The 22634-nt window shown below is 43.5% G+C and overlaps 1 protein-coding gene across 4 annotated transcripts in view; it reads left to right on the top strand.

Annotated features, from left to right (window-relative positions):
- Positions 1–22634, top strand: part of PITPNM2 (phosphatidylinositol transfer protein membrane associated 2) — a 122941-nt gene that overhangs the window by 61138 nt on the left and 39169 nt on the right. For all 4 annotated transcript variants that reach the window (XM_069871146.1, XM_069871149.1, XM_069871147.1 and 1 more), the window contains 4 exons: positions 9747–9961; positions 11362–11483; positions 13131–13364; positions 22106–22429. In XM_069871146.1, coding sequence (XP_069727247.1) covers positions 9747–9961; positions 11362–11483; positions 13131–13364; positions 22106–22429 — 895 coding nt within the window. The remainder of the gene's footprint in view (positions 1–9746; positions 9962–11361; positions 11484–13130; positions 13365–22105; positions 22430–22634) is intronic.

The following is a 22634-nucleotide window of genomic DNA, read 5'->3' as shown; positions in this document are numbered from 1 at the left end:
TGAGATAAAGTTATAATACAAAAACTATTTAAAACTTCAGATCTGTGCTGGCTTTAATCCGGGATGCAGGACTGATAATCCTACTGAGTTTGTGGCTGTCAAAAATCATTTTTCCTTCTTTGTTTGTTTTTATTGTTATGAAGGAAGATTTCTGTCATGTGGACAAAATCTTGACTATTGGCCTGGTTAGATTCTCACTTTTTCACATACCTGAAGGCAAGTAATGAATTAGGTATTAGGAAAACTTGAGGGATTTCCTTAAGCTGGGCCTCCAGTATTTTAGTGTACGGCCTATTGTTAGTGAATCAATGCACCAGGTTCCTAAAAATCTAAGGGATATAGTCAGAGGATCCAGATTGGTCCAGAACACTCTGAATTGAAATTTTGTCTCTGGCTCACAGTATAATAATGGGCAACTTGCTTTACCTCCCTTTAAACTAGAGACAGTAATTCTCACAGTGTCTGTGGAATAGTTAATACAGTGAAAAATCCATTTAAGGACAAGGAGGGAGATGCTCAAGGTAAGATGAAATACTGTCCTGGAAGTGCAGTAGGCTTTTTGAAAAATGGGGTAAACAAGTTTGAGATATCTCCTTAATAAAGTGATTCCTAATTCACGTGCCTCTGGCACATCCAGCACTGGCTCCTTAGGAGTATAACTGGGCATCTGTGTAAGGTGAAGTGGTTAATGAGTGGCCATGAGAATGGGTCTCTTAATGCTGTAAATTATTTATGGTCCTGCACGACTGATTGCCCCGAAGTATCCTGGTTTTCTGCAAACAGCTTCATTAATATCTAGGCCTGATTCTAAATAATGCAATGCTTACAATATTTGCACAAATTGATGCTGCACATATTTCTGCTTTGCTTTGTGGGAGTCTGCTGCTGACAGCATGTCCTGCTGTTAGCTTCTAGGGCTTTTTCTAGGGATGTGTTTTACATTACAAGAGAAGCAGCCAAGAATGATGATGCTGCAGATATGGCACAGGTAACCTGCACTTTCTTGAGTGAGAATGATCCCTTCTTCAGGGCTTTCTACATGCACAACTTTACTCTGCTTCTGCTGACTGAAAGTCTTGAAGGATTTGGGCTGGAAACCCAGAGGAAGGAAGTTCTTGCAGCTGCCTAGGGCTGTGACCCCCACCTCAGGCAGCTCTCAGGAGAGTGAAGGGGTGGCACGAACAGACTTGGGATCTTCTGGACACTATCTTCTGTCAGCAGATCTATTATACATGTGCTTCTCTCTGACAGGAAGACCCTTCCAGGGTGTCATCCTGTTCTTTCTCTGTATGTGTTTAATATCTCCTGGGAGACGTGATTACACAGTGACTGAAGCATGGGACAAAAAGCTGGCTGTTCCTGTGTGATAGTCTCAAATCTTGTTTGGTAAACCTGAAGAACAGCCCTGTAACATCCCTGCTGCAGACTAGGGGTGATCAGGCCGCAGCTCCCTGCATAGCTGGAAAGGACCAAAAGGACAACCCTCCTGGAAACTGCGGCTGTGCAGCCCTAGTCTGGGAAGATAGATGCTAACTACTTTATGATTACTATCAAAGTCTTCTGCCTAATGAGCTAATGTGGTTGGATATCCCAGGTAAAACCAGACTGTTGTGAGGGAGAAGGGCAAAAGGTACTTAGCTGTCTTGATGGCTTGGAGCACGATGCCCGAGCTGCAGAATGTACAGGACAGTCCCACTTCTGCTGAGACTGAGTCACTAGGATTTCTGATCTGCCAGGATGACACGTTGCTTCCAACCCAGTGTTGGACAGAGGTATAAAGGTGGTTCTTTATTCTTTAAAGTGATTGGATATGGAGCTGTGCTCATGGTCAGCAAAGTCTTAGACTCTGTGAACTGACTCCATGCTGACAGAGCTGTCCTCTTTGGCCATCTGATACAGCAGCCTGGAAGACAACAGTCTCTTCATGGCATTATGACTAGGTTTCTGCCAAGATGGGGATGATTTCCCTCCACACACACACTTTACATCTCAGTCTCTCGTTTTAGGACTCCTTTTGTTTGTTTTCTACTGGCTGGTGGAAGTACTGAATGCCAGGTTTTATGTTCACCCAGAGAAGCACCAGTGTTTGGGGGAAGGAGTATTTCCTAGATGGAATGAAGCCCTGTGTGTTGCCCAGCCATTGATCAAACCTAGAAGGAGCGTGTTTAAAATAGCTGCTCTTATGCCTTTATTAATAAAGCAGTTGATGAGGAACGGATTTCTTTCCCCTCTCCCCAGGGTTTCAGGTCATTCCTATGTGTGCAGTGCAATGAGGCTTAGAGTCAAAGTGCTATTGAAAAGCCTCATGTTCTGATCATTATCTTGTTGACTCAAACTGACCTTCTTCTGCTAAATAAGTATTGACACTGGCCCTTCATGTATTATTTTTTTTAACAGCACTAATTGGATTAAAATAATTGTCATGCGTGAAGAATGCATGTTGGAGTGCAAAGGGCACATGGAAACGTCAGCTGCGGGCACCATGGTTACTAGTGACATCACTTGGTTTGCTGTTAACAGTAATGATCTGTGTGCAGCACTGGAGCCTGAATGAAAATGGCCTAAACTAAACCCAGTGGATTGCTGATGCAGTCCCATTGCCATGGAAACAGATGCTGCAGCTTAAACTTGGCTGCATTCATAATGTGATGCACATGGCATAAACAAAAACATGGTCCTGTGATGTCCACAACTTCTGAAAGAGCATGAATAGCGTTAATGGAGAGAATACCATTGCAGTTGGAATTCATTTTCCATTAAGGTAGCACCAACTGAGCTGTGCACAATGAGGTACAAAGAGTAAGCCTTGCTTTACAGTAACAAGAACAAACCTCACAGGTCTCTTACTATTGTCCAGCAATGGTGTTGTGGAAGGACTGTCAGTCTGATTTGATGTGGATTGTTTCTAATTTGTACCTTACAAAGTGCAAACGCAAAAGGTCTATTAAAACCCATCCCTGGGGGAGTGGGGTTTCTAGCTTCTGCCTACGTTTAGTATTGTCTTTTGGTATAACCAGTAAGACTACACTCAACTCCTGCAAACCAGGGATAGAGAAACTTCCTTGTGTCAAGACTGTTTTGCTGTATTTTGGTACAGGTCTCTATACTCAAGCCCAATGAAGAAGGCTTGCCCCATCATGGTTAGCATGCTGAAATGGGGCTTGAAAGGTCTGGGTAGTAGTTGAAGGCCGACCAGCGGCTCTGTGTCTTTGGGTTGCTTTCTCCCTCTTCAGAATGGTGTTCTCTGTCGATTCAACCATCTTTAATGTGAGACGACTCAGCTATTCTGACTCTGGCACAATAGCCTTTGACAGCAAGAGGTTGTGTGTGCTGCTCTACTTCAGCACTGTAATGCATTAATAACAGTAAGGGTGATTTTTATTTTTAACTTGATTCAAGTAGCTTCCTGTTTGCTCTTAGAACGTGTTCTGCTCTGATAAAATTATGCTGGTTTTGATCTCATCAGAAGTTCTCCTTTTTGGCTTCTGTAAGGATGCAATAATACCATCTCCTCTGCTCCCTTCTTTCATACTGAAAAATACCTTTTTTTTTGCTCAGATGTCACCTTGATTATGGTGATACGATTTTAACTGGGTGTTCCAGGTCTTTGACACACACATTTCGAACCACAAAAATCAGCTTGGGATGTATGACTCTATTGTACTTTTAGGGTAATCCAACATTTTGTTTTCCTGGTCAGTAACCTGATTTTTGATTACCTGCAATAAATGCTAAGCTGGTCTATCATATATCTGGATCAGCAGGCAGAAGGTTGGTGGTGGTGAAAGCAGATTGCTTATTGTGAATTAGATGTCAGTTCAAATGCTCAGAAGGGAGCTTGTAACAGAACACAGAGCTGAGTCATAACCGCAGCAAGAGAGAGCTGGAGACAAACGGATACACCCGTGCGTGTGTACATCATCACTGTACATGCTACCCGTGTACAGAAATCCTGTGCTGGGAAAATGTGGTAAGAATAAACCATGCATTAGTTTTGAGACCTTTTGGTGTTTTCTGGTCTCTCTTATCATTGAGTTTGTGGGTTCAGGTGCTGTTTAATCCTGGCTCACAGCATCTAAGGCTGAAACTGTGTATCTGTTGTCATGCTGGATATTTGTGGTGTTTGAATGCCAGTACCGCCACAGTAAGTCCAGATACGTGGCTGAGGCAACAGACTGCATTGCTTATAATCTCTCCGAGCTTATCTGTAAAAGGCTATTGCATGCAGTGCACCAGTCATAGTCTAAATGGTACCTTCTTCGTACCTGCGGCGTCTGGTCTTGCCCAGTGCCTGCAGGTAGGAGATGATGATGGCTGATAGGCAGCTTTGGAGCTCATCAGGGAGAAGGCAGCTGGTGATGGGAAGAAGGCAACACTTTGGAAAATCCATCAGAAGAATGACATTTCCATCAGCCTAAATAATGTCCAACTGTAGATAGTTTGGAATATTTTTCCCTTAATGTATGGGAGAGATTAAAAAAAAATAGTTTGTTACTTTCCCAGCCTAGATTTTGTTACTCAGCCCTTTACATCTTAGGAACCTTTGTAATTCCTTTCTAAACCTGAACAGGAAAAAAATGACAACAAGTCTGATTAGTGAAACCAGGTCTTAAAAGCTTTCCAGTGATGACAGGAGTCATCCATCCTGGGCAGATTCAGGCATTTTGTTGCCTCGTGGAATGCGGGAGGCAATTTAGGCTTCTCTGGTTCCCAAAGGACAGGTCTGTTTCTGGGATTTGGCATTTGCAGTAGCCTTAGCATACACAACAGTGAAAAACAGTAATTGGCCATAGAGAATGTTTTCTTGGCCTCCCTTACCACGACAGGATGAGCAAGTATGTTAGCAGGATCCTCTGGGGGTATTTGCTCTCATGTTCTTGTCAGTGGTTACATAGATGCCTTTGTTTGCTGTCATTGTTAACTGAAACCATCAACCAGCTGAAAACTTCTTGTTTCCATATCTATTTCTATAATAGGATAAAAAAATCTCAAGCCTTCAGTATTATTTTAATGGATTCTCCCAGAAGAATTTGTTTATACTATCAAAATACCCTGTTACCAAATTGGAGCTGGAAGAAAAAAAGCAAAAATCTTCTGGTGTTGTTTCCAGACAACGATTCGTGTCTTCATTATTCACGGACAACAGGTCTACCAAGCATAGTGCTGTCAGTCTCTATAATTCGAATAATCCCAAATCAAAACTGTCATGGGTCATCAAAGCAGGCCACTGGTACAGTGTAAATACGTTGCTGTAATGCACCAAGAAACTTCATCATGGAGCTAAAACACGTCAGTCATTGTCAAACTTATTTAGATTGAAGGGTTGTACTGTAAGCAAGAATCAGTGGTAAACAAGGTAAAATTATAGCTATAATCTATTTATAAAAGCTAGCACAATGCCTGGACTGCCTGTTATTGCCACGCAGCCTACCCTGTCTGTACTGTTCTCTGCAGTACCATTTCAGTGCTCAAAGTAATAAGTTACAGTAAAAAACCCAAAGCTTTAGGAGAAACTAAAGCACCGATCCCTTTGCTGGGCTGCTGTAGGCACTGCAGAGATTCTCTGTGTGCACCTGAGCCTGTGTGCAGCCTGTCCTTTGCTCCAGGGCTGGAACACAAGGAGGAGGACTCTCTGGATTTAGGATAATATTCTTCTTGGTATTATTCTGAGTTGGTTGGTGGGGCTGTTTTTTCTTATAATTCACCAAAAGAAAAGCGCTGCAAGGCAAGTTTAATTTCCACAGCCTGACTTCTGTATTTCTCCAGCTGATACGATAAGGCATATCTTAGCTGTTTTCTTCAGTATTATGCTTTCTTGTTCTGTGAATGCTGTTCCTCCAGCTGCAGCATGACTCCTCAAGTTGTGGGAGTTTCTGTTGCCATCAAGCATCATCCCTTTCCTGGGCTGTACTCCGCTACAAAAACATTTGAGTTGTGTTTAGTCACCTGGGATGTGCTCCCTGTTGTTAGCTGATAGTGAGGCACAGTTCTAACTCGCAGAGCGGGTGGGAGATCTGAGAACTGATCAACTTGTCTTTGCTTGTGGAAGGCTTTGTTTACAGCTGTTTGTCTCTTGTTGTGAAGGGCAGATGATAAATGAGGTTAGGCTAGTCCAATGTTTAGATGACATTCATGGGAATTATTCATCTATGATTGCTATGGTGAGGTCATGTGCAGTGTCCCATGGCACGCTACTGTGCCAAGAGATTTATTTTAATAGAAACCTTTAAGTAACTGGCATTCTTGCTAATCATGGTGCATCTGTTTCTCTGGGTTCCCTGTTATGAGTAATTTAATGCTATTACTTTAGCTAGAAGGGATCTGTGTCACCATCTGTCCTGGAAAGCTTTTGATGGGGCTGTGGAATGTCATCATCTGAAGAGAGGGACTTCTAAAGGGATGACTAGGTTTCCTGTTCTAATACAATATAAGATAGTTTACTGTGATTACAGCTCAGATAACTTGCATACAAAGACTGTTAGCTACTCTTTGATTTTGTTGGGTACTGCTCCTTAGACATTTATATAAAAGGAAGATATAGTTGTCAGTCAATAACAAGCGGGTAAGCTGCTCAGTGAAGTCTCACAGGGGCATGGGTCTACGAAGCTGAAACCTTCGAGACACCCTAAAATGCTTGCACATCTGCCACTCCCAGCTATTCTTTGTAAAGAGTTTACCAGACACTTTTCAAGCCAAATGCTTTCCTAATCGATGGTTATTTTTTAATTGTTGTTTACAGACCACTTCCTTGTAACAAGCCTTCTCCGTGCTTAAGCTGAGTCACAATAGGCGTGAAGAGGCTATATGGCTGAAAAGCAAATTGCTCTCCGTTGCTGAGTGGTGTGCTTCCACAGTACCACTTAGGCACGCAGTATCATCGTGGACTCTTGAGTGCATGTGGCTAATGTCTATAATTTTATTGCCTGGGACACAAATCTTTTTTTTTTTTAATCTTTGTGTCTAGTTAGTGATTGCATTGTTCACCATCTAACCCGAGTTGTCTGATCCTTCCTGACATTACTGTGGCTTGTTGCCTTCCTGGGAAGCTAACAGGTTAGTATAAGACCATGCAGGGCAGGGAAGCAGCTTCGCGTGGGCTTCTCGTGTGAAGTTTTTCTTTGATCATGCTAGCATTACTAGTGATAAGTTATGTTGGGTTCTGAGTATGAGCTGGCCTGGCTCAAAAATCCTGCCTGAAAAGATAGTTTGGGATACAAACTGTGCAGCTCTGATGTTTTTGTCATGCAACATTGCAGGTCTTATTTCACATTCACATTCTTGCTCTCCCTTGACATCTCTTCTGTAGATAAGCGATGAGCAGGAGGAATGCGTAGGGCCAAAATTTCCTTAAGGCTTGCAACTGGGTGAAAGAGGCTGTGGGCTGCTCTCAGAATAGAGTTTGTGGTTTCCTGCAGGTTCATGAAAATGAACAAAATAGTCAGAAGTCAGAACTGGGATATGAACTGACTTGGTTATATGGGATATGAACTGGGATATGAACTGGTCTTGGTTAGTTTGAGTTTTTGCTGTCTTCCTTCCCTCACGAAGTGTTGGTACCAAAGCACCGTGCCATCTGTCATGTCTCCGGCGATTAGACAGCTCCATCTGAGAAGCTGAGCGGACAAGTTCCTTGTGGAAGTATTCGTGTAACGCGAAGATTGGCCAATCTTGCAGGTTCACCAGAGTTCTGGCTGCAGGGTGAGAACCAGGCAGGTCATCTTCATGCAGAAAGATTTTGTCAAAACTGGCTGAATAGGGAAAAGAAAGTCAGAGAACGTTAGTGTTTGCTGTGTGTGTCTGCGCTGGCACCTGCTGGTCAAGGCTTCAAACGTCCTTGAAAAGAATAGTATGAAATTGCACCATGAGAAAGAAAGCATATTTTTATCCATTTTCACATTAACTATAGCTATTAAAACAGAAAGAAATCGCCAGTATTTTGCTTTTGTGATGCAATACAAGCATTTGTAAATCTGGGAACCCAGTTGTTCTGTGCAGGTCTGGCTTGGCACAGTCCTGGGATGTGCTGAGTCCAACTCGGTGCTGTGGGTTTCTTAAGAAGCTGAAAAACTCCTAAGTATGTTTTGGTCCCAAACAAGGACTTGCAGTTTTGCCTTGGAATCGCTGGTAACCATGCCATCTAGAATGGAGTTTTAAATTTAGCCGATGCACGATTCTTCATGTGATACTTTGGCACGAAGCGAACCTATATTTCCTGTGCTTGTGATTTCCCTGTGCTTATGCCATATAATAAAACTCTAGATCTCCACAATTTGTATCAACTCTTCAGAGCAGATGCCATGCTATTGTTCTGTCTGACACATTTGCTGTGCTTGCTGAGTTACTGCCTATTCTGAGACCTTTGAATTAACCAGATTTTTGGGTCATCAAGATTATTTAATGTTATTGTCATAAATATTTGTACAGGACTTGGTCTGTGCTTACATAAGAACTGAAAGACAGTAGTTTGTTTTAAAAGGATGTGTGTTTTAATGAACTGCCAGCTGAATGTTAGATATAAACTGTAAAAAAGTGCTTTTCTTTTGCAGGAGTGTTGCAGTTTGGGAAAAAAAGGACTGTTTAGATTGTCATTTATTTAGAATAGTTGATTGCGGCTGTTTAAGTTTAAAATTGCTTGAGAGCTCTTTAAAAAGAGCCTATTTACTTGCTGTGTTGGCTTATCACCCTGTCCTCAGAAAATGAGAAGCTGATCTCTTGCATCTTATTAATCATTTTCTCTTAAACCATGTAATCCTTTGAATTGTTTGTATGCCAGAAATGAAGGGTTGTTATTGTGTTATATTTCACAGTTGATTCTTGTATAAAATTCCATTTTTATTTCTTAATTTCCAAAGTACTGTCCTCTCAAATACAAATAATAAATTCAAAATACTAACAATATGAATCTGTTGTTTGGAAATGATGACGGTTATACATCATCCAATCTGCTGAAATGTGTTACAAATGAATAAATATTTTGTTTGCCTCTAGCTCTTTTTAGAAGCACTGAAATCAGTATTTTTTTATTGAAGGAATTTTTGCCAGGTTTCTCAGTGAGGAACAATACTACAAATAAGCCAAAACGTGAAGGCTGCCAAGGGGTGCTGTGTGCATTCTGGCAAACTTGGGTTGTTTCATCTAAATATCTTAATTAGCAGAGCATAGTCTCCAAGCTCTTCTTGGAGAGCTGCTGCCCTGCCAGACCACGAGCAACAAGCCCCCAGATCCTGTGGTTTTAGGTCATAAAAATAGTATAGTGTTGTGCTGAGTGTGTGTGTGCTTCTTTATGCTGATACAGCACCACAAGAACGTGCCGGGCTGGACAAATTCCCCTCCTCTATGTGATCTACTGATGCAAAAGGTTTTTATGTGGTGGAGTTATTTGCAGCTGGTGCTAAGGTTGATGTGCTCTTGGAAAGAGCGACACGTAATCTGTTATAGGAGCAGGAATTAATGTGCTGTCAGATCTCCATTCAAACTGTCTCTTAGTATCTAAATCTAGATTTTTACAAGCTCCCTAAAAATCAGATCTCTGTTCCTGCATTGGCCAGATAAGTCTCTTAACTCTTCCCTTTGTAATCTCTAGGTTTGGCAATCTTACCACCAGGGTGCTGCTGCAATTCTGCTGTCTGTATGAAGTTCCACTTGAAAGGAATCCTGGAAGCCCTCCCCAATGTTCATGTGCTTTGAGAACTTGGTATGTACAATGCACTGGAAGGTTTAACTGTGTGATATATTTTCCCTTTCAGAAAAAAAGCAGAGAGGAGACATGTGGGGAAGGCAGTGGAGTAGAGATCCTGGAGAACAGGCCATACATGGATGGACCGGGAGGCAATGGGCAGTACACGCACAAAGTGTACCACATTGGTATGCATATACCCAGCTGGTTTCGGTCAATACTGCCCAAGGCAGCTCTGCGAGTTGAAGAGGAATCGTGGAACGCATATCCTTATACAAGGACGAGGTAAAGCTTATCAAAATGTCCAGAGCTCTTTCCTCTACTTTAGATGTCACTGTGTGGCATTGGCATTTCTTCCTTCCCCTCTAATATCCTTTAGAGAAACTGGGGTCAAGTCCTAAAATTCTTATATAGTGCTTAATCTCAGGATTGCGAGTTTTGCCTGTGCTGACTGCTTACATAGTTGAGAATTTGAGAAGTTGAGAGACTTGTTTGTTCTAGAGAGGGAAAGAAAAATGTTAAATAAATAAGGCTGGTGCTTCTTTTCTGGGAACTCTTACTGTCACTTAGCTAGGAAATAACAAATCTATATCTCATGGTTTTCACCCTGAAAAGGGAAGAGTGCCAGAGGCTCTGTGAAGCCCTCTGGGACCTCTTTGTTTTGGCTGATTTTGTCTGGAAGGACTTCAGATACCCTGGAATAAGTACTCTGGTTTAGAGTACTTGCCCTTTTCCAGGTTTACAAGTCTGATATTGCTGATAAGGCTTTAATGGATATTATGTTTTTATAAAAATTCTAGAAATGTTTCATAGTTCTGTTTTTCCTGCTCCCTACAAGTAACTTTGGTCTTGGGAAAGGTGAGAAGTTGGTCTCTGTGTATGGACAGTTGCTCATGACTAAACATAATGGAGCTATCTGACTTTTGAGTGATTAAAAACTGTTTTTATCTGTTCTCTTGAAATGCCTGTGAGTCAGTCAGTTGGCCAGGAAATCTGGCACTGCACAGAACCAGTCTGTATTTTATTCTACCATAGATTCCAGGCGAGAACTTTGCCTTTCTTCTGGTGGAGATCCATTTCCAGGGTGTCCTTTTGTTTGTATTTGTGTCATACCTGCAAGGGTAACATAACTTGTTAGTAAAGCAGACCTGGAAGTTATCTCCCAGCTGAAAACTGTCCCTTTAAAAGCAGTCTCTCCTGACAGTCTTCTTCTGGAGGAGACATTGTCAAACTAAGTTGTAGGGTTTTGTCAGTGACTCTGCAAGTGAGATGACCTGCTGGTCCCCTTAGGCTTTCTCCTGCCGGTGCTTGCTTGTTGCCACCCTATGAAGTTGTTCCTTGGTCAGTGTGGGTGCCCAGTTTCCAGTAACTGTGGGGGCACATTGGTACCTTCTCACCTGTAATCCATGTAACACCTCATGGGGAGCACACCCCTTTGCTGTGGGCTGTGGATTTTACTAAACTGGAACTATTCCAGTGAAGCCACGTCCGAGATGAGCTCCTGTCTTAAGAAGTTATTTAAGAGAATCTCTTTAATCTCTACAGTCGGTACTTTAAGCAAATCTGAAGTAAAACATGGCTGAAGGCTGGCTTGGATTTGAGGCTGGTTTTGTCCTGAGAAAGCATTTTCTCTGCTTGCCAAGCTGAGCAGGATTTACTCTAAGCTGCATTGTTCTCATTTTCAGGTATACATGTCCTTTCGTGGAGAAATTCTCTATTGATATTGAGACATACTACAGAACTGATCCGGGAGAGCATGTCAATGTGTTCAACCTGTCTCCTGCAGAAAAAAGACAAACAATTCTAGGTGAATAGCCTTTCTTTTTCCTTTATTCTGCTTTTGCTTTTTTTTTTTTGGCTTGTTGTGTCCCATCAGCCTGTCCATCCCCTTCTAAACACACACCTGCACCCCGTCAGTGTCAGGCCACAGGGTTGGTGGGTTACATCAAGTAGTGAGGACACCTAATTTCTCTTCTAGACTTGATGTAAATCCCACATTTGTAAACTGAAGCTGATGCTTTCCTACCTTATGTGATGCATTTCCAAGGGGAAAGTAAGACATCTATGACTTTGAGGGTAATAAATAGAAATAACCGTAGAAGAGGAAAATATTACTGCATAATTGTGTAGCTCCTTTACATGTGTGAGAATTGTTCTATCTGCACTTCTGAAACATGAAAGTGTATTTCATTTTTGCTTCCTCTCATTTTAGTCTTGCCCTCATGCAAGTTAACATTTCAGGTTTGTGGCTGTCTTTGGAAGATTGGGTTAATGAGCCTTATGTATGTAGGAATTTAATGAGAAAAGAGCAAAAGGGAACATCTTAGAAAAAGGCAGAGAATGACAAGTGCCATAGCAATTTCTCTGTCTTGCTGTCCATCGTAGTCTGTGCCTGTGGCATTTGCTGGGGACCTGGCTGTGTGTCAGGGAATGCTGGCAATTGCAGCCACGCAGGACTGAAGCATCCCTTGCAAGCATCCCTTGCTCTAAAGCTGCTGAGACTGGAGAATTGTTGAGCTCAGGCAGACTTCTGGCAGCCCCACTGGTGCAGCAGGAGCTCTGGGGAAGATGTCTAGTGGCTGCTCTGGCTCTTTGAGCACTGTTGACATGTGGGACACAGCAGCAACTTTGTGCAATTTTGCTTGAGTGTTGCTTGATTTAAACTTTGTTTTGAACTTCAGGTTGACTGTCCTCATTCCTAAGCCTATCTGATCGGGCTTTCAGTCCTGAACAAACAGACTTGAGTCATGCTGGCTCACTGGGAAGTGTCAGAAGAACTGTCGTTTCCTGAGAAGTGCGATCCTGCCCTTCAATCCAAACTTGAGATGCTTCTGCAGAGATCTGTGGTGGGGGGTTATTCACTCTGCTCCCACTGCAGTTTCCACTTCTTCATTGTTGAAGTGTTAAATAGAACAATTTGAACTTCCTGCCTTCTGTAGAACTGATGTAAGAGAAGCATGTGAAAAGTTACCTTAACTTGGCTTGATGGACTCCAAAGATAAGATGCTTAGTGGGCAGCATCTTTTCCGCAACAGTGCTAAGAAAGGGCAGATATATTTAGCTGTCTCAGACAAGACAGAGCTGTAGCACTGTGAGAGATATTAGAAAAGCTGAAAAATGGAATGTGCAAAAGATCTTTTTGGAGCTGGAAAGACAGAGTGTGTAAAGCTGCCAGAGTGCTGTGGATCTGCAGTCAATGTGGGCAAAACCATCTGTTCGGAGCAAAGTCTTTGTTTGCTGGAACTATGCGTACTGGTTCCTCTGGCAGAGATGATCTCTGCCCAGCAGTGATGTATAAACAATTTAAATATCAGTTGTTCAAGTGTCAGTAAAAAGAAACTAAATTGTTGTGGTGCTTCTGGTACTTAGTAAACCAGAAATAACTCCTGAAAATGGTGGTTTCTTCTTTCATTTACGATAGAAAATATCTAACTTTTTGTATCTCTTTCTATAGATCCTATTGATATTGTTAAAGATCCTATCCCTCCACATGAATACAAACCGGAGGAGGATCCAAAGCTGTATAAATCAGTGAAGACTAAAAGAGGCCCACTATCAGAAGACTGGATTGAAGAATACAAGAACAACCCTGGGAAATACCCCATCATGTGTGCATACAAACTTTGTAAAGTCGAGTTCAGATATTGGGGGATGCAGTCGAAAATTGAGCGGTTTATCCATGATGTTGGTGAGCATTTATAGTCTTGCAAAGTTCACTGTCAACTGCATATTGTTTCTGAATTGAAATATAAAGATGAGGTATGTGCAATGTTCATATCTGAAGACAAGCCTGTAAAGAGATTCTCAGATCCAATTACTCTTTTGCAGAGCTGTGGATCAGTTCAGAAAAAAACATGTTATTCTGTCATTTCCGATTGTGGTATGTGTGAATGCAAACCGCGTGTAGCCTCAGAAGGGGTTTCAAGTCCTGTTTAGGCAAGGTCTAGCATTTTCCAGTTTTCTTTATTTTGGATAAAATCCCCAAGGTCTGCTCAAGGAAATGAGCTTCACCTCTGAGTTCTAAGTGGTTTCATAAAACGAGTCCCTGGAGTGTCCCTAGTTTCTGCCTGCCTTGTGGCAAGGCTGGTGAGTCTCTGTGTGACTATACATCTCTGCCCTCTAGGCTGCAATGTTCAAAGTTCCCCTCCTCACTCCATTATAACCCACCGTGGGCCATTGACAGCTCTCGGTTTTGAGTACATGTGTTGCTTTGATTGATGCAGCATTCTTAGGTCGCTGGTTTTAAGGAGGCATTGCTTGTGTTCCAGAAGTAACTAAGTGGAGCCATGGAGGTGGTAGTGGTGCTGGCAATAATTTGTTCTTTGCAGAAAATCTGTAACACAACTGATACAGTTTCTGAGCTGTGCCACAGGAGACGGGCTCTATGGCCAGGTGGAAAACTTAAAGAAAGTTTTAAAGAAGAATTCTGATCTCAAAAAGCGTAGAGCTGTGGCTGGCCTCTGGCACAGAAAGGGCCACAGATAGGCAGTGTAAAGGATGCTGCCTGCTTTCTGTACGCAATAAATCGTCCTATGTGACCTCTACAGCTGTCATTCCATAGAATCATTGAATCATAGAATAACCAGGTTGGAAGAGACCCACCGGATCATCGAGTCCAACCATTCCTATCAAACACTAAGCCATGTCCCCCAGCACCTCATCCACCCGTCCCTTAAACACCTCCAGGGAAGGTGACTCAACCCCCTCCCTGGGCAGCCTCTGCCAGTGCCCAATGACCCTTTCTGTGAAAATTTTTTTCCTAATGTCCAGCCTAAATCTCCCCTGGTGGAGCTTGAGGCCATTCCCTCTTGTCCTGTCCCCCGTCACTTGGGAGAAGAGCCCAGCTCCCTCCTCTCCACAACCTCCTTTCAGGTAGTTGGAGAGAGCAATGAGGTCTCCCCTCAGCCTCCTCTTCTCCAGGCTAAACACCCCCAGCTCTCTCAGCCGCTCCTCGTAAGACTTATTCTCCAGCCCCTTCACCAGCTTTGTTGCTCTTCTCTGGACTCGCTCCAGAGCCTCAACATCCTTCTTGTGGTGAGGGGCCCAGAACTGAACACAGGATTCGAGGAGCGGTCTCACCAGTGCCGAGTCCAGAGGGAGAATAACCTCCCTGGACCTGCTGGTCACGCCGTTTCTGATCCAAGCCAAGATGCCATTGGCCTTCTTGGCCACCTGGGCACACTGCTGGCTCATGTTCAGTCGCTGTCAACCAACACCCCCAGGTCCTTCTCCTCCAGGCAGCTTTCCAGCCAGACTTCTCCTAGTCTGGAGCTGCACAGGGTTGTTGTGCCCCAAGTGCAGGACCCGGCATTTGGCCTTGTTAAACCTCATCCCATTGGTCTCAGCCCATGGATCCAGCCTGTTCAGATCCCTTTGGAGCCTCCCAACCCTCCAGCAGATCGACACTTCCACCCAGCTTAGTGTCGTCCGCAAACTTGCTAAGGGTGCACTCGATGCCTTCATCCAGGTCATTGATAAAGACACTGAACAGGGCTGGATCCAACACTGAGCCCTGGGGAACCCCACTTGTCACTGGCCTCCAGCTGGAGTTAACTCCATTTCCCACCACTCTCTGGGCCCTCCAGCCAACCAGTTTTCCACCCAGGAGAGTGTGCGCCTGTCCAGCCCAGAGGTGACAGTTTCTCAAGCAGAATGCTGGGAGAAACTGTGTCAAAGGCTTTGTTGAAGTCCAGGAAGATCCATCCACAGCCTTTCCCTCATCCAGTAGCCGAGTCGCTTTGTCATAGAAGTCGATCAGGTTAGTTTGGCAAGACCTGCCTTTCGTGAACCTGTGCTGACTGGGCCTCATCACCCGGTTCTCTTGCATGACCTTCATGATAGCACTCAAGATCACCTGCTCCATGACTTTCCCTGGCACTGAGGTCAGACTGACAGGCCTGTAGTGCCCTGGATCGTCCCTGCGACCCTTCTTGTAGATGGGCACAACATCAGCCTCCGGTCCAGTGGGACTCCCCCAGTCAGCCAGGACTGTTGGAAGATGATGGATTTCTATACACAAAGCTCCTTTGAAGCGTCTCATGCTTGCATTAAGTGATTTTATAGCTCTTTCGGTTATACTTTGTTCCTGAGAGCTAACGTGGAAAACACTGATAGAACAAGGGAGAATGGTGTGCACTGCCCTTTGAGTAGTCACAAGTTGCTTTCCTATAGCTCCTTTGGTTTTGTTTACCTCCAGATGGAAGTTTTTACCTGTTACAGACTGTGTTACAAATGGCTCTCTGCAATGCACTCCTTTGGCATTTCAAAGATGTGGGTTAATTTAGTGTATACTGCAAAAGGTGGGGGCAGAATAACAACTCCATTGTATCTGTTAAATGAAAAAGAAGCATGTGACTCTTTCAGTTGTTCAGAGGTGTTTGGCATAGATTAAACTGTGGTCCCTTAGAAACGTTTCTTTTGTGTTTCATGAGAGATTGCCTGCCATTTTCTTCTTGATTGAGGCTTTGCACAGTGTTAAGCCAGCTCATTGTCTGCCTTTCAAAAGCCTTTCCACTGTGTTACAATGATGGCATATACCGTTTTTCAAAGTGGTTAAGATGCATAAAATCGGAAAAGTCTTTAAGGCAAGACGAAGTTGAATGAATGAAAAGTGAAAGCAAAAGCTTTGGGTGTCCACAGAAGATGTGGAGCCTTCCTCTGCAATGGGATAGCCGTGGGGAAGCCATTAGTGAGTGGGAACAGTGCCAGTGCACATCTACCAAAGACGGCAAGAGATGAGGATGTTTAAATTGGAAAGATGTGGGCTATGAGATGACTGATGAGGTGTATCTAGTGATCTTAGTTTTGGGGTTTCAAATGGTGAACAAAAGCAGATGAAAACCGTTTTGCATTGTGCAGCTGGTGGTAGACCAAGCTCTCAAGTGCCAGAGATGTTCTTGTGGGCCAGTGCCTCCCTGACATTTTTCTCCTGGTTTCTCTATTCCCAGCTCCTGCAAATTTTTTTTCTTGGGGAATTAATGCTCCCTGTGCAGGGTCACCAAGCCAGCAAGAAAACTGAGACAGAAGCCAAAAGCAGGATCCAAACTCTGGCTGAGGACGGGAGCAGTCCTTCAGTAGTGCAAACTAAAATTAGAGAATAGCTTGAAATAAGAACATGTCTAAGTTAAGTAATGGATGGATTGCAATATGTAGAAAGGCTACTGAGCGCAGTAACTCTGGGGGATGGTGTTGAAATGTTCTCAGGCTTAGTGAGTGCAACAGCCATTTTTTCTGATGACTAATTGGACAGTTACTTAGTGCTTTGACAGCCCTAGACACAGACTAAAATTGTGGGCTATTAGTCTACTTGGCTCTAATATTTGTATTCTTTTTTACTTTCCCATAGAGTTTAAGTTTAATTGGACTGGCACTGCATAATGTTCTGCTCCCACTTGCTTCCTAATGGTGCACGTGGGCTATGATTCTTGTGCTGTTAAAAAAGTGTGTTGACTGTGTATGGGTTATTGATTTTATACGACGGTGAAGCGTGTTCCCCTCTCAGTAACTGGAGCTTTGTCTAAGCAGTGCATCTTAGGCTAAATATACCCAAATGGTTGCACAGTGGTAAAGTGAAGACAGTTTTAGAAAACTCTTTTGCAGACCTTTTGCTTCGTTTAAGCCCTCAAATGGAAAGTTCATCCAGAAGGCCATTGCCTGTTGGGGCCCGCAAGTAGAGTCTCTTCAAGGGTCGTCAGGCTGCAGATAGCACGATGCTGATGTGACCACAGGCTTTTCTTTGTGCGTAGTCTGAGCAAGGGAGGAAGGGAAGTTGGGCAGGCAAGCAGATATAACTGGGGGTTGCCGTTTGTTGAATGCATTCAGACAACCAGAACAGTACTGATAAGGTTATGGGATCTGCTGTGACTATCAAGGAAATAGTGTCACAAAAGGAAAATTGGGCATCCTTTGTCTCCTGCCAGGAAACCGGGAGAGTGCATTATCAAATGCTCTGGGGTGTTGCCACTGCGTATATAGTCAATGGATATCAGTTGCTCTATATGGATAGTTCAGGGCACATAGGCAGGATTTGGTGGTGATTGTTTTGGTTTGTGGTTTTTTTTGCATCAAACTTTTTTCCAGTTACTCTTTTTACTTCAATTTGAAAACCCCAGGATTATAAACAAAAGCTTTTTAAGTTCAGCCAGAGAGTCTTCTCTGTCCTGGGCTGTCTCCTCGTCATTTACACTTCCTTTTGTGAGATTAAGTTCAACACCACAATCTGCAGGCAAATCATTTACAACAGGCAGCACCTCATGGATTCAGCCAATCTTTGTAGCAGAGTTGTTGAATTGGTGAGTAGAAAGGCAAGTGATTTAAATGTTTGCACCCTGCTAGACTCTTCACAGATTATCTTTCTGCACAACGCAGTGGGAAATGGTGTAATTAAATCAATGCACTGATGACAGGTACTTCTGAACTCAGTCTGTGTGTGTATGTTTGTGCGAGTGTGGTTTCCTTGATTTTTTTTAAACCAAAGCATTGCAGTCTCTAGAGATACAATAAAATCTTGTTACCTACTGATAGTACTGAAACTGACTTGTACCTGCATCCTTATAAAAATGCTGTTGCTGTTATTTCTGACTGACTTCAGCTGGATGACTTGCATGGTGACACTGTATGGTTATTTTCTGGTTGTAGGCAAGAAGGCTGGAATGAGCACATTCACACTGGGTGGAGGTAGAAAACCTACTTTAAAATCGATTCTCCTGTGATGCTCAGTTCTCTCTTCACACCAGAAAGACCTTACTGGGAGACCATCTCCTACCCTGCTTTTCTTCTGTAATGCTGGGTTTGTTTACTTTGCTGGTGAGAAGAGACCACACACTGCCAGTGGTGGCAGAGGGTGGGAGGAGCGTTGCGCTGCCTGGAACCTCACGTCCAGGCTTGTTGCATTCTGTCTGATTTGAAATAAGGTGACTAATGGGATGCTGTACCCGGCGTGTCCTCCTTAGCCAGCTCCCACTGCCCAGGGCAGCATGCCACTGGCTTGCAAGGCAAACTGCCAAATGGGCTGGAGCCAGCTGTCAGGCATAGTTTAAAAACACAGTATATGGGATAGAATGTGGGTCAGGGACTTCTCGTGCTGAGCAGGAAACATTTGAATGGTTGGACTCGATGATCCGGTGGGTCTCTTCCAGTCTGGTTATTCTATGATTCTATGATTTGCACCTCCCTTCCTGTCAGAGAAAAAACAAAAGTGAACCGGACCACAGATGCCTTCAGCACTGTCCTTATGGACATCTGTGATCTGTTAAAAAGAGATTTTTTTTCCCAATTGCTCTCTATTTCCTGGATCTGATCTGTCCTCTCCTTTCACTTTAAAAATAAAAAGCTAGATTTTAGTTCAGCATTTTGAAAAAAAAATTAAAATATATGCTTTCAGGCTTGATTTTTGTCTGTGGCACAGGGAGGGAGACAGTGTCCAGACAGGTGAGGTCAGTCATTTGTAGCTGAATCTTGAATCCGTATAGGTGCATGAAGGCACTCACTGTGTCCTCTGGGTCACTGCTGCCTACTGGAAGATTTCAGTGCTGTAGGCTGAAGATTAATTCAATGATATACTCACCGCTGTGCACTGAGGGGACTGCTCAAGTTTTCTGTCCCTAGCAGTGAAGACTCTTTCTGCAAGCTGTGACTTTTATTTTTCAACTTGTTTGTACCTGGATAGCCTTATTATCTTCCACGTATTCTCCTTGTGCTTGAGAAAGGGAAATGCAGCATCGCTGACACATCCCAGGTGATGGCCAGAGGCTAGAAAAATAATCTCATTCTTTTTGACTTTGTAACTCGTCTGGAGCCATAGAGGCACAACAGCCATGAAGTCCTGTAACGCCATCCTGCTTTCAAAAGAAAAGGTTTCAAGGAAGGGTGATTTGGGATGCCTAATCAAAGTGATGTGAGCAGTGCAGATGGGGAGGTCTGTGGGTTGGGAGGAAGCAATACAGGCAATTTTTGTGATCTAAGAGATGAAGTGAAAGAAGGCAGAGGGAAACGTTAGGAGACTTTTTTCACCCCCAAGTGGTTTTCATGTTCCCTGTGATGTTAGTCTATTAAAGCAAAGATATGCAGTTGGTGGCATCTGTGCCTTTACACAGAATTTCTGAGGAGTTGATGCATTGCTACATCAAGGCTGGATCCAGGAGTGTGAGCGTAGGCTGCTGAGCCCTGGAACCCAGGAAGCCTTGGGATGAGAGGAAGGGGGCCATTCACTTCTGTGTCTGATCACGTTCTGTTTTCAAGGTATTTCAGGCAAGATAGAAGTGGACATTGTGGGTGTCGAAGTCCAAAGGATGGTTGTGGTGTTGGGGACTGAATTACAGGAAGGGAAACATTTTCTTGGCATTCAGTGTGGATGTGATGGGAATTTAATCTTCCTTTTTTAAGGTTGGCTGATTGTCAATCATAACAGGAGGTCAAGAGGCTAAAACAGTCTTCTGTAGTTCTGCAGAATGTAATCTGGAGGGGAAATAACTCTGGATCTCAAGTAAGGTGAAACAGAATTAAGTTACCAAGGCCCATTGTTCAGCCTCCAGAAGGTCACAGGCTGCTGGCTCAAATTTGCCTCTCCTATGCAGATCTCCCTTCTGAAAGTCAGGCAGAGAAATGCATAAAATATTGATAATTGTAATCTCACTGTGCAAATGAAGTTCAGGTCCATCACATTAGCTACTGATCTCCGTGGTTATTTCCTCCTGACAGGTTGACTTGTGATGGCTGGTGGCATTAAGAACTAACCACTGTGCAGAGCAGAAAATAAAGTGCCCAGTCCTGGAAGGAAGTAACTGTATAAAAATTGGCTTTTTATATGATTAAAAGAAAATTTAAAAATCATTGCTGAAAACAAGAGATATTTAGGATTGAAGAATGTAGGAACCATGGCAGTAGTGAGATTTAACACTTTCTGTACAACAGTGAAGCAAATGTTGCTGGAAACACCATAGAAACCCTGCATGTAGTGGGACCATCCAGCTTTGACCATGCTCCTGGAAATGAAGGGTGGCTCACAAGGGCCATCTGTGCTCTTGGTGGTGCTTAGAGAACTCAATCTGCAGCTCCCGAAAAGTATATTATTTTAATGCAGCCTGTTGGTTGGTCTTTGTCTTGTAACAGCAGTGGTGGTGGTGTGGCCTGTGGTCTTTGGCCAGGGTCTTTGTGAGAGGCTGACCACCCTGCCTGACAGCTTTTTGGCACATTGTTTATGCTTCAGGCTTAGCAGCAGAGGACAGTGAACCCATAATGGCACTGACAAATCCCACGTCCCACTGCTGCTTTTGGCATGTCCTTCAACCCATCCCTGCCTCAGTTTCCCAGTAATTAAAGAAGTAAAGGGGGGGGCAATATTATTTTGTCTGTCTATCTATCTATCTATCTGTCTGTCTGTCTATCTATCTATCTATTTTTAGAATGTCTCCTGAGGATTAGTTTGTCAGTGTTTACAGAAGCTTTTAGAAGTACCGTTACTCCTGTGTGCTCCCATCAGTAATAAATAGCAGATTGGAGCTTGATCTGTTGTGAGCTTTTAAGCAATAATATTGCTTGAAAATCCAGAGTGACATTACTATTTTAAAAGTCTTGGTGATATAAGGATGTTAGCCAACAAGTCTAAGTCCTGGAGGAAAGTTTCTGTTGCCCAGTAAGGAGCATTCATATTGAGACAGTTCTTCCCTTCAGGTATATAATACATTGAAATATTTTAAATTGGCTTTACCTCCTTCATTTATCTCATGCAGCAGAACACAGATGATATCTGCAAAATAAAGCGTCTTTCTTCCCTCCCTTACTTTGCTTCCCATCCCATTATCTCAGAAGCTTGTATTTGCGATGCTGTTTCAGTGACTTGCGGAAACCAGGTTTCCAAGGAAAGGAGAGATTTTTGTCCTAGTGCTGCTGATATGGGATGTGCTTCTGTCATGTAACAATTGTGGTGGGCTATGAAGTGTTCTTGAAGGAACCACTTGAAACTCTCCTGGATAAAGAAAAAAATCCACAACAAACACTGTGTTTTGTTATTGTCAGCTTTTCTCTTTTTTCTTCTGGGAACATACTTCACTCTGAAGGCTGCATCCGAATGTTACAACTTGCTAGAACTTCATGGGAGTTGCAGTTGTGGTCTTTGCCTGGCCCGTCCTTGGTGGAGCAGGCAGTCACAGAACAAAGCCCTAGATCTAGAATCAGGAAATCCCTTCCTGAGATGAAAGCAGTTGCAGAAGACTGGCTAATTTTTCAGTGTATGGTTGGTTAGAAGGATTGAGAAGTACACAAAGCAATCAATTTGTCATCCTGACACTTGCCATATAATTGGCCCTTTACTGTAGCTTGTAGCATCATGTTGTATAATATCCTTGCCATGGTGTCTTGAGGTTTTGGGGAAGGGAACGTGGATTCCTGCAGTCTTGTAGCATCGGTGATTGTGGCATTGTGGCATTGCAGGCTTGCGGAAGGTCATGGTCCGTGCCCATCGGCAGGCGTGGTGCTGGCAGGATGAATGGTATGGGCTCACCATTGAGGATATCCGGCAGCTGGAGAAGGAAGCGCAGCTGATGTTGGCTCAGAAGATGGCCCAGTTCTGCAGTGAAAATGATAGTGAGCAGCATGGAGGCAAAGATACTCCTGGTGAGAAGGATGTTGAAGCCAACACAGTTTCACCTGTTGACACAGAGGATGTCACTGGTAACAGTGAAACAGCCTCTGGAAGATCGCTTACCAAGCAATGGTCCACCTCTTCCAAGTCCTCACGATCTTCAAAGAGAGGAGGTAAGATGGTGATGATTACTTGATCTTGTGAGCTGCATGGAGGTTGGGCTTTTGATATGACTCCTTTGGTGTAATGCATATTTCTCCTGTAAGTCCTTTTAAGTCACGGACCTTCTCAGCTGCTGTTGGAGGCTCAGTCTGCTCAAGTGACCTGTTATGGGTTAGGGAATGTTTCTAGTCATCCCATAACTGTGACTCAGTGGCA

The sequence above is a fragment of the Phaenicophaeus curvirostris genome, chromosome 17 (assembly GCF_032191515.1).
Source record: "Phaenicophaeus curvirostris isolate KB17595 chromosome 17, BPBGC_Pcur_1.0, whole genome shotgun sequence".
In the NCBI taxonomy this organism is placed as follows: Eukaryota; Metazoa; Chordata; class Aves; order Cuculiformes; family Cuculidae; genus Phaenicophaeus; species Phaenicophaeus curvirostris.
Note: the sequence above shows the minus strand (reverse complement) of the source record. Positions and strands in the feature narration are given on the sequence as shown.